The 15,422-nt window shown below is 39.8% G+C and overlaps 1 protein-coding gene across 1 annotated transcript; it reads left to right on the top strand.

Annotated features, from left to right (window-relative positions):
* Window positions 1-9,071: 9,071 nt before the first annotated feature.
* On the top strand, window positions 9,072-14,851 carry LOC138026402 (matrix metalloproteinase-25-like). The gene is made up of 5 exons (XM_068873746.1): window positions 9,072-9,256; window positions 9,889-10,143; window positions 12,193-12,661; window positions 13,565-13,826; window positions 14,087-14,851. Exons 1-5 carry the CDS (start codon window positions 9,140-9,142, stop codon window positions 14,589-14,591), a joined length of 1,608 nt encoding a protein of 535 aa, XP_068729847.1. The 5' UTR covers window positions 9,072-9,139; the 3' UTR covers window positions 14,592-14,851.
* The last annotated feature ends 571 nt before the right edge of the window (window positions 14,852-15,422 follow it).

Here is a 15,422-nt window from a genome sequence, read left to right as displayed (position 1 = left end):
GGGATTAACTCATTTTAGACTTGATTATTATAAACTATTGGAGTGTAGTGTTAAGAAACATCTTATTTCTGTTTCATTTTCTAGGCATTTTATTGCAAAAACGGCCTTGGCAAAACAAATAAATCAAGGAGTGTCAACACGATACGCACTACCAAAAGAGGGAGACATTGGGGTCTGCGGAAATGCAGTATCCGTTTATTTCAGAAATTGTAGTCCGAAAAGTTCAGAACTGCGGTATGATCAAACCCTACGGAAAGCGGTTCTCGTATGTTTTGGTTCACGGTATTCGGTGCAGAAATTACGTCACGGAATTATCAGACTGACGGTTGTTCCCGGGGAAAAGAAATTGGAAACTCTGCAACCTGCAGTCCTTGGTGATTCATTTTAACAATCATTTGCCGCTGTACTGACAAAGGTAATCCGCGCGCGCAGAGCAACATGAGGAAGAAAATGTAGAACATTAATTTTGGTTTTCGGTATTTAACTGTTTTTGAACGCGGTATTTCGGTATTGGGCAACCCCCAATGTCCCCCCCCCCCCCCCCCTAAAGTGAGGACACTCAGTGATAAGTCCAAAGAGCACTCCACAGGTAAAGTAGTTTTGGAAAGACCTAGCATCAGTACATTTTCCCATCACGAAAAAAAATAATCTCTTTGATTTTCGTAAAGCTGAATATGCCCAAATTTAAGAGAAAAAGAGCAATTCGAAAAAAATAGTATTTTGGGAGAGATAATAATAATCCGCGTTCAAGGGGCTTTCAATAGGGGTTTCTCAATTGTGTGCATATTTAGGACACATACTATTCTCCGTTTCAGTTCAAAGGACACCCAAAAAAATGCTTATGATCGACAAAAGTCGAAATGAAACGTGCGAAATTGGTGTCTCAGTTCCCTGGAGTAGTCCATGGACCGAGTTCACAGGGGTGGACCTTGGGGGTCCATGTTTTGTATACGTCCAGCTTTTCATGATATCAAGTGTATTCACTAATAAAGATTACCACTCTTTTACATTCCCCTCTGAAAGTTTACCTAGGCGAAAACAAAGGAGCAATTTCGGTTACTTGTCTGAGATAATTCTGGATCAGAAAGGCGGTCGAAGCGTTAAATTGAAACTTGGTATGTTTTCCGTTTAGGTTGTCGCCAGCGTTCAATGGCCGAGTACAAGTTTAAGTGCCGGATAACAGTGAAAGCATCAATGTTCTCCCCAATGAAACTCCATCCAGTGGGAATATCAATATTTCAAACTTACAACTTTTAATTTTTTTAATTGCCATATGTTGAATGTCTCATTTCTGCAAACATTGTAAGCATTCCAAAATTAAGCCCCCAAAGGACATTCTAAGCGCTTGAATTCGCATGGAGAATACTTTGAGCTGCTTATGCATGAAAGGAGGAAAATGTGTGTTTCAAAATCAGCCAGGTTTGCAATTAGAGGGCAATTTGTGTTTCGGTTTAATTTAGAGTCAGGTATGTGTCCAGGTATGTGTTCCCTGACAGAAACACTCACACATACAGTAATTCGGGCGGATTGTCTTACATTTGAAGGGTGGGGGGAAGGGGGGGGGGGGGGGGGCTTACCAATCCACATTTTCAACGCACGCAGAATGGAGGTCACCCTAAATTGAATGTAGGTTCCCTTTCGAAAACAGACATGCATACATACATTTACATGCACACACATCTTTGGTGCCTTATACATTGTACATCGACATTTATCCAAATTTCAACAGCCATGCAACTTTAAGTCCCTTAATCAAAATATACTTTGCAATCATTTTCTGTAACTGTGCATTTTTAGTGGAGAGGTCTAACAGCGCCAAGAATTTATCTTTTGTCAGCATTTTCACCATGGGAATTTTACTGACTGATTATATAAGCATTAAAAGAGCGAGCTTCTTTTTTCTTGATAAAAAGGACAAGAAACTAAGAAGTGTTGCTCATCTTCCGTTTCCATTTCACACAAAGGGCCTTAACAAAAAGTTCTAAAATGGCAGCAGTGTGGCCGTCTACAGTTTCGACAAATGCTATACTCTCCTCCAGGGCATTTTTTTCCGTCGAGTCTTGCCCGCCTAACTGGCGGAGAAAAATTTGTGGTTCATCAAATGGGTCCATGCAAAGACCCATGGACCAGTGGTCAATGTTTTGAATACGTCCTGAGAAGCTGATGCTCAAAGCGAATTCCTTTGGTATTAGACTTAACCAGGGGTTTCATTTAAGTTTGAAGCAGGGGGGCATATGTGTTTAACACCCGGGACTTTCCTTCTTTGGGGGGTCTAGTGGCATGCTCCCCCAGAAAATTTTGAAATTGTTAAGAAGGCTCTCCAGAGTTTTAGGGCCGTGCGCAAGCTGGGCACTAGTATAGCTGAATCGAGCGTGTTTCTCTGATTTTTGTGACGTCTGTAAAATTAACTGCCAATTTTCTGTCAGAGCTAATCCAATATATTTTTAAAAAATGACAAATTACAGAATATTGGCAAAACCGTCTGAACGACCTTGACTTTTAACCACTTCAAAATGTCAGGCAATATCATTTCCATAATGTGGCAAAGAATAAAAAAATTCGCCGAAGGAAAGTATAATAATAATAATAATAATAATAATAATAATAATAATAATAATAATAATAATAATAGTAAATAACACTTATATAGCGCTAAAACTATATGATATTCCAAGGCGCTTTACGTAATAAAAAATCATATTCTATAAAAGAGGAGAGAAAATGAAACAGAAAACGACATAGAAAATTAATGATAATAATGATAATAAGCTAGTTTAAAAAAATGAGTTTTCAGTTTCCTCTTGAAAATGTCAATGTTGGCGGATTCCCTGATTTCAAGCGGGATGGTGTTCCAAAGTTTCGGTGCTGCATGCTCAAATGATCTGTCACCGAAAGTTTTTCTGAAGCTTCGCGGCACAGCAAGCAAGTGCTGATCTCTGGACCTTAGCTGGTATTTGGACTGACTTTGTGGCTGTAAAAGATCTTTCAGGTAGGCAGGTGCAGTTCCACTGATGGGCAGACAGTGGTGGAGTTGGAGCAAAACCGGAGTAATACTCGACGGTGGAATTTCGGAGTTAGAGTAATAATTCTAGCAGCTGAGTTAAGGACTTTCTGAAGACGGTTTATCTGGCTTTGAGGGATCCCATCACGGTGGTAAAGGGTTACAGTAGTCCAGATGACAGGTTACAAAAGCAGGAACAAGGATCTTGGTAGATTCAGGCGAGAGAAATTTCCGAATTTGCCTGATGTTGTATAGCCTGCGAACGCAGACGTATTTCCGCCGGAAATACGTCTGCGTTTGTATAAGCGGTTAGGGTTAGGCCAAAAATTGGAATATATCTGATGTTGCCATGGTAACGGCCTAATCCAAAAATTGATACTCATAAACAAGCCTTATTATATCGGTACCCATATTGGTTAAGTCTGTAGCGGGAAAACTTTGAGAGAAGTTAATTAGGTTACGTTTCCTTTTGTAACTCGTGCCTTGTAGTCATGCAAATACTCTGGGGAGCCACCTTAAATTGCAGAATTCACCGAAAACTCAACCTTTTTTCCGACGATTTAGATTCGATACCAATATCCACAAGAAATTAACTCATTAACGTGACCCCCAAAAAAGTGCACTCACATCTTGGCCTTTTCTCAGCTGGAAGCAATTCGGCTCGCGAAAAAATAGAATCGGCGATCGACGGCGACCTTTTCTGGTCATTGGGACATTTCAGGTGTTTTTTTATGGATGGCAATTCTTTTCGCAATGCGTTATGGGGCGATTCTTTCTGACCTGAATGTGGCTTATGAAATGAAACTGTGACATTTTGACAACAGAAGACATATCAAGAAAAGGACAAAATTGCATTTTTTTAAAAATAAACATTTGTGTATAAAAAAAAGTCCGTTAAGATGTTGAAAGCAGCCGGGCAAAGTCGTGTCAACCCATGTCCACAGCCGGTCAGTTTGCCCCGTGCCCGGCCCTGTTAAAAACAGATTCTTGGATTTGGAAAGAAAGTGCTGTACTAAAAGCTAGCTTTTTAAAGTAAAGATTACCATTACCAACCCCACATATATATGTTATTTCAGAAATAAACTAAAGTCCCAAACAAAACGTGAAACCCCCTTATTAAAAGGATCCAATATTTGAACCGTTCAGTATTTTGATTAGGCAGGCTTAGGCCATGCAACTCACCGACAATTAGCCACCTAACGATTACCGCTACGGAAATTGTATTTATGACTACATTAACCGAAATGAATATCATATTTGCGGTGGATCAAATTGAACCCGAGGCATACATGCCTATCATATCATAACTTGCAATATACAAAGTGCAGACCTTGAAGCCTTCTTTTTTTCTATCTCTATATTCCTTTTAGGCCATTCCTACTAAGTGTTTTGGTACAAAAGAGTACGTCATAATTAACTGGCAAATTGAGACTGGAGCGGTGTCGTGTGCGGTGCCAATTAATCCTGTCAACTTGATCCAACAGGAAAAAAAGTTCTGTAGATAGGTCGTCATGGTTGCAGGTTGGATAGAATCAGTGGTTTTTACTCTATTCTCCGAAAGTTTGTTAAAGAGAGGAAAATAGCTAGAGAGAACTATGGCAAAGTCGTTTAGTGCGCGGCCGTGTTGCAAGAGATCCCGGGCTCGATCCCCGGATCTAACATCCTTGTTTCGACTTCTTTCCTTTCTCTGTAGCTTAATTAACTTTGATGGAGAGTGGGGGAGTGGGAGGGAGTAAAATGAGCGCACCGTCGACCTCGCGTTTGTCAGTTAAATTACTGTTACAAGTTATCGACGTTAAATATGGTTACTTTACTTTACTTTAATAACTTGGAACATACAAAATAGTTTTCTTCGTTCATATGAACGAAATTGGGGCTCTCCGTTGAGCGCGAATTGGTTCTCAGAAAAAAAGGATGTACATGTTTTACGTAACTGGACAAGATCACCAGCGAGAGAAAACTGGATTGAACTTGATCAGTAACGTAGGTAGAGGCCACCTTCTTGACACCGACTAAAAGGGGTCGTCCGTGAAATTAAGGGATTAGCCGAGTTTTAATCTTTTAAGGCGAACTTCGACACGCACGCAATAAGTGAGAGTTTGACGGGAGTCAAAATCACGTCTCATTAGAGAGCACCGCAAAATCTTTCTTTTGCAGACTCAAGATAGTAAGATCTTTACATGTCCACGTGAACGATTGCTTTTAATAAAACGCGACCCGTTAATGAAGATTTGAATTAAACGTGACTCGTGAACGATATTGTTTTGCGAGATGAATTTTCCGGCTATTTTATTGTTTGGAAAATGTACGTATTGTATATTGCTTTCGAACGGCTGTGGTTAGGTTTTGATTGGACATGGACTTCACATGGATCGATAAAAGTAAGTCATAATATAGTCGCGTATGCCGACGGACATGACAACCCTGGAAAATTACTTTTATCGGATAGTAACCCACGTGCTCTGACGTAGTGACCTGTAGTGACCTCTGTCTACATTTTACAAGATGAAAAGTGCGTGTTTTTTTCCTGTGCGAAGTGTACCAACTACTGAATAGTCGGAATATTGACCAATATTTTGGCTTTCGTGCACAGACGCTACATACATGAACACAACGGACTAACTCGTTCACCCTTCGAGATAACTTTTTGCCTGTTTGAGGAATGCAGTTTTTTTCAATCAAATTAATTTCTTGCAAAAAACTGCATTAGAAAGAATATAAAAGGAAATAAAAACTCGAGGTAAACTTCAGAAGTTATCCAGTTTTACTTGACCGCCAACCCAGCTTTGCACTTGTACTGTTCCGGAACTCCCTCCCGCCCTGAATGGGCCTGGTACTCAGTTATCATATGATTTTTTTTAAAAACTGTACCTCTTTTGTAATCATGAAAAAAAAAATTAGAAGAAGTGAAAATATTAATTCGTGGATATTATTTTTATTTTTATGTGAAACGTGATCGTCTCGAATTTCGCGTGAACGTAAAAGAATTTGGGATATGGGACGCGTGAAAAGGCCAAATATCTTTCGGTGACTGAGTTTACAGAGGTGTATAGGGACCCTCGTCTTAAGGTTCGGAAGAATTTAAAAATCACAGGAAAGAGCTGTGGTCCATTTGAGTTTGAATCAACGCTGATTTCTCAACTACATGTTGCAGAAAATCGTCTTGGAATGTTCATTTCAGCTCAGGGGAAAGATGGAATGATGGATTCCACAGCGTTGTCATTTCCAAATGCATTTCTTGTCCGCAAGACCAAGTTATACCTGAGACAGTGAAAACTAGCTATCTATAAAGTCAGTTTACTACCACGGTCCAAAATGGTCGCTAAATATTAGGTTTATAAAGTATCTTGCGAACAGCTGATGAGATATAACTTGAAGAAATAAAACAACAATGTTTTACATGACATGTTTCGACATACTTTTGCCATCTTCACTCGTCGCAATATTACGAAAAAACCGTTTCCCATGTTGGACAATTGAGATCATTCGCGGGAATGTGGTAACAGGGAAATTGGTCACGCCAGTGCGACCAGTAATAAAACTATAATTGTAGCAAGGATTTTTCCAACACTCATTTTTATAACGTCCCCTATATTAGTATTTTAGTATCTAAAGTAAGACAAAAAAAGGTTAGGAATTACTCAGAATGTATTGCACTAATATTGACATTAAGTTGGTTTTTTTCTACTTTTAAAGAAAAACAGTTGTTTATTGTGAAAGATTTTGTGCCACTGTATCTCCGCCCGCAGACCCTCCCATCGTAGTGTATAAATTTACTTGAGCTGGATCTAATTAACAATTAGACCCGTAGCCCGCAAGGGCTACGGGTCAATAGCCCATTAGGCGAAGCCGAATGGGCTATTGACCCGTGGCCCTTGAGGGCGAAGGGTCTAATTGTTTTAGTATCACCCAACTAGTCGGGATACTAATGCCAATTACACAGGCGAAACCGCTCACCATATCTCTACTCGCGTACGTGAGAACCTTCTTTCGGACAAGGCCTCTCACGTGTACAAACATCTCACGTCATCAAAAACTTGTCGAGACTCTTGCTCCACTGATTGTTTCACAATATTAGACTCCGGCAATTCGCGTTTTAAAATTAAAATAAAAGAAGCTCTGCATATCAAATATGACAAACCTACTCTTAACCAACAGCTATAAACATGTTGGCCTATCTCTTTCAGTTTAAACTGTTGGTTATTCAGTTTTAAATTACAACAAACATTTTTTAAGTTTTTCTTCTTTTTTAACGGCTTTGCCGCGACGATAAGTATATTAGCTATATCCATTGTATCGGCGGCACACTATTATTCGCCTTGAAACACGTCCAATCAGACTTGAAGCAAGTGCGACCCTTTTTCTCCTCGCTTCGCAGAGGATCAGGGGTGCGCTTGTCTGCGATCTCTTCAGATTTAAATGGAAGCACTTGCCCCCTGTATTTACGATCGTCTGGGATAAGACCGACGCCGACAGCTTCCAATGGTGGCAGACCGTTGCAGATCATATAAAAACCACTCTTAATTGCTATTTCAATTGTGTACCATTGCTATGCATCCTGGTACGCTGTAAAGCGCTTGTAAAGGAAGTACACAAAATGAAGCAAGCTTTTCCACATACTATCATTCAGTTTTTCGCCTAGTTGGCAAGAACCAGTTAAATAACCAGTGGCAGTATTTTTACTGATGCCTACTTAGAAGTAACTGGTGCCTAAAAGCTGCATTACTCGGGTTCTTTCAATATTGTCATCACGTGCAGCGGCACGCAAAAAGTGTTATTGCTTTTCCGTTGCTTTTGCATTTTAACTCAGAAATGCTAACGTCACTTTGGTGATTTACGGTCAGAGGACCAGAGGCCAGAGCGCAAGATATCAATGAGTTTTAAAAAAAAGTATAACAAGAGCATTCAAACTGCGATGAGATGGTCTCAAGGTTAATATGTTGTTTATTTGAGGAAAAAAGTTTATTCGTCGATCCTGTCATCAGCAGGTGCCAGTTATTGTTGTGGTTCAAGGAAACACCCGAATTATTTTGTCTCAAATTCTTCTATTTCTCTTTGTTACACAACACAAGGGTCTTGATATGAAAATCGCAAGATTGGAAGCTTGGATTTACACTTGAGTGATTATTTCTCTGTCAAATGTTTAGAGAAACAAAACAACATATTGAACTGTGGCCCCGTCAACGTTAAATTATGAACCTTTTTGTAATACGAGCATTTTAAAGATCAGTGACATTTATAATGACTTCACGCTTATGTGAATTCTTTCCTGTTTTCTTGCCGTTACACGGAAATTGTAAGGTTAATTTTTGGGAGGTTCGGGATGAGGTATCCAGGATCTAGAAACCAGGAAATGAACTATCACTTCAGCAAGCCACACCAACCAAAATCTCTTTATAAGGATTGCTTTGTAGAAAGATGCACAAGGAGCCCATTTCGCAATATCCGTCACAGGTGGAATTAATTAAGGTCAACGCCGAAGGAACTTGTTGTGAAGAAAATTTATCCCTAGGTATTTTTTGTTATTAAAATAAAACCGCGTTAATCAATAAGCTCGGTCTGCCTACTATTGTAGTTCTGTCTGGAACTATCTACAGAACATACCAGACAACAACCTTTCAAACGCAAATTACCTGATATTAGATTCGTCACGCTTGATCACTCTATCAATTATTTGCTAAACTGCAGAATACCCAGCCATGTATTTGCAAATGAATGGCGTATATTATGAACGGGGCCTTTAAGTATGTTTTGACACAGTCAATGAGACTGATTATCTCGAAAATGGTCGAGAATCCCAGCCAATATCACAGTAAAGTGTTTTATATGTTCTGGCATTCCATAGGCAAAATGTTTTTCACTGTTCATGTCGCTATCTCAACAGAGGTAGATTTCGAGCTTCAACTCTTATTTCTTCAGTCAGTTTAATTGATTTTTTTCTGCATGTGGGGACGTGTTTAAGTTTGCAATCTACCGAGAAATCAGTCGGATATCAGTGAGCAGGACGTCCTCTGTCGTCAATGCTTACGTCACGCGATGACTCTTGAAGCATTTATAAGCAGAGCAAGCAAACAGATGTCAACATAATTCCAAGACATCAAAAGAGCGATAGTTAAGATATCTGTGAAATTATTGAAAATGGATGCCAGAATTGTGCTCTTATTAGCAGTGACTGTCATCTTAAGATTCCTTCTAATCAATGGGATACCCCTGCAGCAAAACCCAGTTGCGCCGGCAAAAGAGTCAGAACTTATGGTAAGCAAATCTGTTCCAAATAGGTAAGCTTGCATTGATTACGTATACATGCCCTTATTCACAGAAGCTGGGGCTATCGATCATTCGATTTACGTGATCGCGTGGCGCGCTAACTTAAGCGAGGCATGAAAGATTTGCATTTGAAGTCACCCACAAAATCGAGGATTCTTGTTTTAAAACGTTACGAAGAGTGAAAATCAATATCATCAGCGAGGAAAAGCCACTTGAAGCCACCAGGGTGATGCCATTCGTAAATGTTGAAAAATTGTACTGAAACCTTGGTCAATTAGAAATCGCGAACACTCGCTCTGATACACATTTAAGTAGCTGTAACTCCTTTTTCTTTTTCATTGTTTATCAAACAAAAAAGTGAACTATCGGTGCAATGACTGTAATGGATCGACAAGTTCCTGAGAGTTTCTGGAAATCATATGAGCTTAGCTTTTGTGTCACTCAATCAATAACGAATCAGCCCTTATGACTGTAGTTGAACATGATCCACACTTACCGTAATATCGCCCGGAAAGGGAGAGGTCGGTCAGGTTTAAAACAATGGACAATTGAATGGAAGAAGGTCAATACTGCACTCTTTAGGAATTTAAAAACATAGCAAATTGTTTGTCTTTCCACAGGATTACCTTATCAAGTATGGTTATCTTCCCTATCCTGATCATAAAATCGGAAGAACGACTTCCATGGAGGAACTAACAATGGCTGTAAAGAAAATGCAGCGATTTGCCGGGTTACCAGAAACTGGACAGATCTCTGATCCAAAAGCACTCTCGAGGGTGAAACGTTCTAGGTGCGGCGTGGCAGACTTTGGACCAGCGGACAATGCGCGAAGGAAAAGAAGATACGCTCTTCAAGGAAGTTTCTGGAGGAAACGAGTAAGTCTTCCATATCAAGAGATATAACTAAGATAAAAAACTTATACGCCTACATGCAAGAACTGCCATACCGTGATAACTGATCAGACTTTGCATTTGATTCTCTTCCAAATTACTCTTACAGTCAAAATAACCAGCACGTGTCGCCTTATATTAGAGAATAGTTTTGATTAACTGCCAACGGACTGCGTTATTCGTTTCAAACTTGCAAATTTAAGTGTTAGCGTTGTAATTATCCAACCGTAGCCCGAATGTGACCCCATTTGAAATATCGATTGTTGATCGGTTTATTTTTGAGGTGAGTTGCAGCGGACGTATAAATTTCGTAATGGACACCAGAAATGTGCATTTATATAACCAAGATTACCGAACAGGATATATCAAGAGGATTAAAGATATCCAACCATGTTTGTTAGCAAAATTCTTGCTCAATTCAGGACAAACAGAAAAAAAATAGAACAATCATTTCCTTCGCATCTTGCAGTGGGAAACCCCGGGTGGGGGGGGGGGGGGGGACGCTCATATAAAAAGGACGGGAGTGCTCGTCGTATCTTTTAGGGGTTAAAAAAGCGGTTTTGGTACCTTTTAGGGTTTTCAGCCTCAAAAGGTCCACAGCGGCCTAGCGGGAGCTTTAGCGGTACCTTTTATGGTATTGAGCCGAAAAATCATGACAGGAGACATTTCATAATTAACCATGTTAACAATTTTTTAACTTTGTTCAATGAAAACCCTTAATTTGGTACCTCTTAGGGGTGAAAAAAATTCCATGTCATGCCCACAAGATAGGATCTTGGTACCTTTTAGAGGTTCCTTTCAAATTTCCAACGAACACCCCCTTCCTTCTTAGAATTATGGGATTCCCCATATGGAAGCTGCAAAAGCCCAGCATTTTCTTTACTCTGCATGATTTTGCCGTCCATTACTAGTAACGCCATTAACAAAAGTTTGCCACAAAAACTTCGATAGACACAACCGTGGGCGAAGGAAGCCACAAAAAGGCGCCAACCTTCGCCGCATGTGAACACGGCGTGAATAATCGATATTTCAAATGAGGTGACACTCGAGCTACGATGGAGGACGGTGGCTCCCAAGAGTATTTGCGAATACCCTCAGTACAAGGCTCGAGTTACAAAAGGAAACCTAGTTAATTTCTCTTAAAGTTTGCCCACTGGAGACTTACCAATATGGGTACCGATATAACATCACATCTACTGACAGGCAGATATATTCCCATTTTGGCCTAAATTCCTTAATATTTATACTTTCCTTCAGTGACATTTTGAAGTGGTAAAAAGTCAAGGTCTTTCTGACGTTTTTGCCAATATTCTGTTATTTGTCACTCTTCTAAATGTATTGGATTAGTTCTGACAGATCTTAACAAATATAGGGTATTTGATAGGAACTGTATTTGGTTAGAACTGTGCCAAGTTTCAAAAATGTTACCGACGGGAACGCGAGAGAATTAGCAGTTAGTCACTCATTCTGGTCACCAGAGCCTCGGATCAACTCAAGGCTCTGGGAAACTCAATGTAGGAGAACATGCGCCGTAGGATTCGTCTAGCCAAAGCTTGGCTATTTGAACCTTACGGCTCCTGCTCACTCCTCGTGCTAACATGAATGCACCCATTAGAGACGCTTTTGATTGTTCTTCACGAAAACCAATGAGAAGACACTTTGTTTGAGGGTTCCCCAGAGGTCTTCTCTCCCTCAGTCATGAGAAGAGCCCTGGGGTCGAGATTGCTCGTCAAGCCGACGTCACAAAAATCAGAAAAACACGCACGGTTCAGGCTTTTCACTCCATACTAGTGTCCAGCTTTGCACGCGGTCTTAAAACTCTAGGGAGCCTCCTAAATTTGGAAGTTTGAAACGAATAATGCAGTCCGTTGGCAGTTAATGAAACTATTCTCGAATATTAGGTGGCACGCGCTGAGCATTTTGAGTTTAGTTTGCTTCGTAATGACATGATTTATAGTATTCCCCCAATACACCACGCAGATAGCCATCCAAGCGTATCGTCTTCAAACTTAATATTTTAATACTATTTCGCAGGAACTTACTTTCAGAATTGAGAACTACACACCTGATCTCCCTAAAGAAGCGGTGGACAGAACTTTTGAAATTGCTCTTAATATGTGGTCGAGCGCAAGCGGTCTAACATTCAAGAGGGAAGACAACTTGAGCCTCGAACCCGATATCAAAGTAAAGTTTGTGACAGGTTTCCATGACGATACCAGACCAGCGGATGGTCCCGGTGGAGAATTAGCGCATGCGTTCTTTCCTGGCTCAGAAAATGCAGGAATTGATGGCGATATACACTTGGACGATGACGAATTCTTTACTATTAACGGAGAACAAGGTGGTGTTGACTTGCTATGGGTGATTGTGCATGAGTTAGGACACAGTCTTGGGCTCGACCACGCTTACCACCCTCACTCAGTTATGTTTGCCTATTATATGGGACATGTTCCTGGCTTAACATTGGACAGTGATGACATTGCAGGAATCCAAAAGTTATACGGTAAGTTAGATTACTTTCAGTTGGTTCTTCCCATTGAAATTTTGCGTGCAGGTGGAAAGCTCTTATAAATACTCGTTTGCTTATTGTCTCGAGAAAAATATCGTTGTTAGGGTTAGGTTAGGGCAGGTTAGGGCAACGAAAACACAAAAGCTGGTTTCCAGTCACAGACACAATTATTTTCCCGATATTCTGTCGCTTAGTCATCCCTGGTTTAGTGGTCATCTCGATTGCCTTTGAATGAGCACATACCGAGTTCGAATTTCCACTTGGGCGACCTTCTACGAGACAAAGAAATCTTACGCATGCGCAGCCACAGAGCGACCCCCCAATAATAATAATAATAACAAGTCCAAAGACCAAAAACGGAGTCGAATCTAATCTAAGGTCAGGCGTACTTTTCTCCAAATCTTTTCGCACCTGTCTAAAGGCGATTGCCTGATCGCAAACGTGACAGATGTATACAAACAGAAGGCAGATTTTCTTAAAATATGATATTCATATTCAGTTATATATTACACTGTTTAAAAAGTCAAGATAGAATTTTGTTCCATTTTCTATTGATGCAATTTTCTGCGGCTCTAATATTATTGAAAGGTTTCCCCAATGTCGTTGTTGTTGGTGTTACAAATTTTTATTTGTCTGGCTCATAATCTGCATGTTGTACTCATTCTTATTTATTGTTAAGTCATTGATGTAACTTGAGTTCTGGTTCCAGTTTATTTCCTTATTTCGTGATCTATCTCTTTTGGCAAGTCGGTTTGAGAGTTGTGATTAAACAACAGAGGTTATTTTCTCCTATTCGACTTGCTTTATGTTAAACTTATAAGGATTTTATAAATATTGCCGTGTACACAAAATGTGCATGCACAAAGCCACTTAAACCGAATGTTTCTTAACATACAGGTTTGCCTGGTGTTGAAAGAGTGACTCCCTCGCCAAACCCGACGCCAAAGACATGCAGTGATGTGAAACCAGACGCAGTGGTGGCCACAAAGGATAAGAGAACATACGCATTCAGTGGAAAACACTTCTGGGAAATGAAAGACTATGGTGGTGCAGATGGTCCTTTCCTTATCAAAGATTACTGGAGTGGCTTAGAAGAGGACATAGATGCTTCTTACACGGATCAGAAAGTTGGACACACAGTGTTCTTGAAAGGAAATAGGTATAATACCCTACAATGTTCTTTTTACCCTTAGCATCGATACAACACTAATGAGCGATGTGGACTGGTTTTGAAGGTTAGGGAAGAAGGTTAGGGCTTTGTTAATGATGATGATAAGCAGTGATATAGCAGCGCGTCCTTTTCCCTCATGATTTTCATGCACTCACGAACGCTCTGAGAGTAAGCCTAAAAATGTGTTCATGACAGTACACAACTCTGAATTGATTACCAATAATTAATTCATTATTTGTGATTTTTAGATATTGGGTGTTCGTTAACAAGGACCCCTTTTATGGACCTGGACATATTTCAGAAATTAATTTACCCGAGGAACTCGCTGATGTGGGTGCTGCGCTTCAATGGAGCAGAAATGGAAAAATATATTTTTTCAAGGGCTCAAATTACTGGCGATACGATAACCAAAAGATAGAAGATGGTTATCCCAGGCATATTGGGGCTTGGAGAGGTCTTCCTTCCGACATCAATGCAGCGTTTCAATGGAAAAATGGGAGATCGTATTTCTTTAAAGGGAACAGGTATTATGCCTTCGACGACTACAGGGTCAGGGTTCTAGAATCGAGCGAAAACCCATATCCCAGAGATGTAGCTTCTTACTGGATGGGTTGTAGTAATCCCGACGTCAAACTTCAACCTGGCGCAAGAGGATCTGCCCATGGTTTGATACCAAACCTTTTAGTCTTATTTGTATGTTTCGTGATCACTAAGTTGTGTGAAGGAACTCAAAATGACACAACCTTTGCTTGAATACGTTGTATCATATACAATTAAGCCATTGGTTAAATGTTATCATTAAGACTACCCAGCAAGAAACATTTCAAGAAATTTGCTGTTAAACAAAGTTCCTTATGTAGTGCGATGACGGTTAGTCCCAAATTTTAGAAAACTTGTTATTGTATATTATTGTATAAACATATCTTTGTATTTAATATGCATATTTATTGACACAGGACTTGTAAGATATTGATGTTTACGTTAAAATTAATGGATCGAGATAATAAATATTGTAATAAAAACTTCACGACTCCCATTATATGTAGAGAATCCGGCACATGAAATATCCCAGAGAAGGATTCAAGTAGCATTTTTTTTTCGTAGCGTCTCCACTAAAAATTAACTTAGACATTTTGACTCTTGAAGTTTTTAACACAACACCTTTTGAAGCGTTTAAAACATAGAAACATCTTGATACAGGAAAGCACAACTTCATGACAAAAACCTCAGTAAAATTTGTTTAATTTCAGACCTTTTTAGCTGCAAAAGGGCAGAGTGACATGTGAGCCAATAAAGTTACAGAAAAAGTAGAATCCGATCCCCGTTCTCAAAAGCCCCGTTTATCTGCTCAGAAATATCATTAGGGTCCACACTATGCCGGATAAATTTGAAAACGCAACTTTATTGTTACGATTTAGCCTTCCGTCCACACTACAACGCACATATCCGCATAAAAAGATCCGCGAAAACGGAACTTTTTGAATACGCTCTCCAGAGTGGAACAATTTGAAAACGCAACTTTTTTGTATTAGTGTGGACGGAGAACATTTCGTATCCGGAACTTTTTGAATACGCTTGCGTCAT

Source organism: Montipora capricornis, chromosome 12 (assembly GCF_036669925.1).
Source record: "Montipora capricornis isolate CH-2021 chromosome 12, ASM3666992v2, whole genome shotgun sequence".
In the NCBI taxonomy this organism is placed as follows: domain Eukaryota; kingdom Metazoa; phylum Cnidaria; class Anthozoa; order Scleractinia; family Acroporidae; genus Montipora; species Montipora capricornis.
The sequence above is the reverse complement of the archived record's forward strand: the minus strand, read 5'-3'. Positions and strand labels throughout refer to the sequence as shown.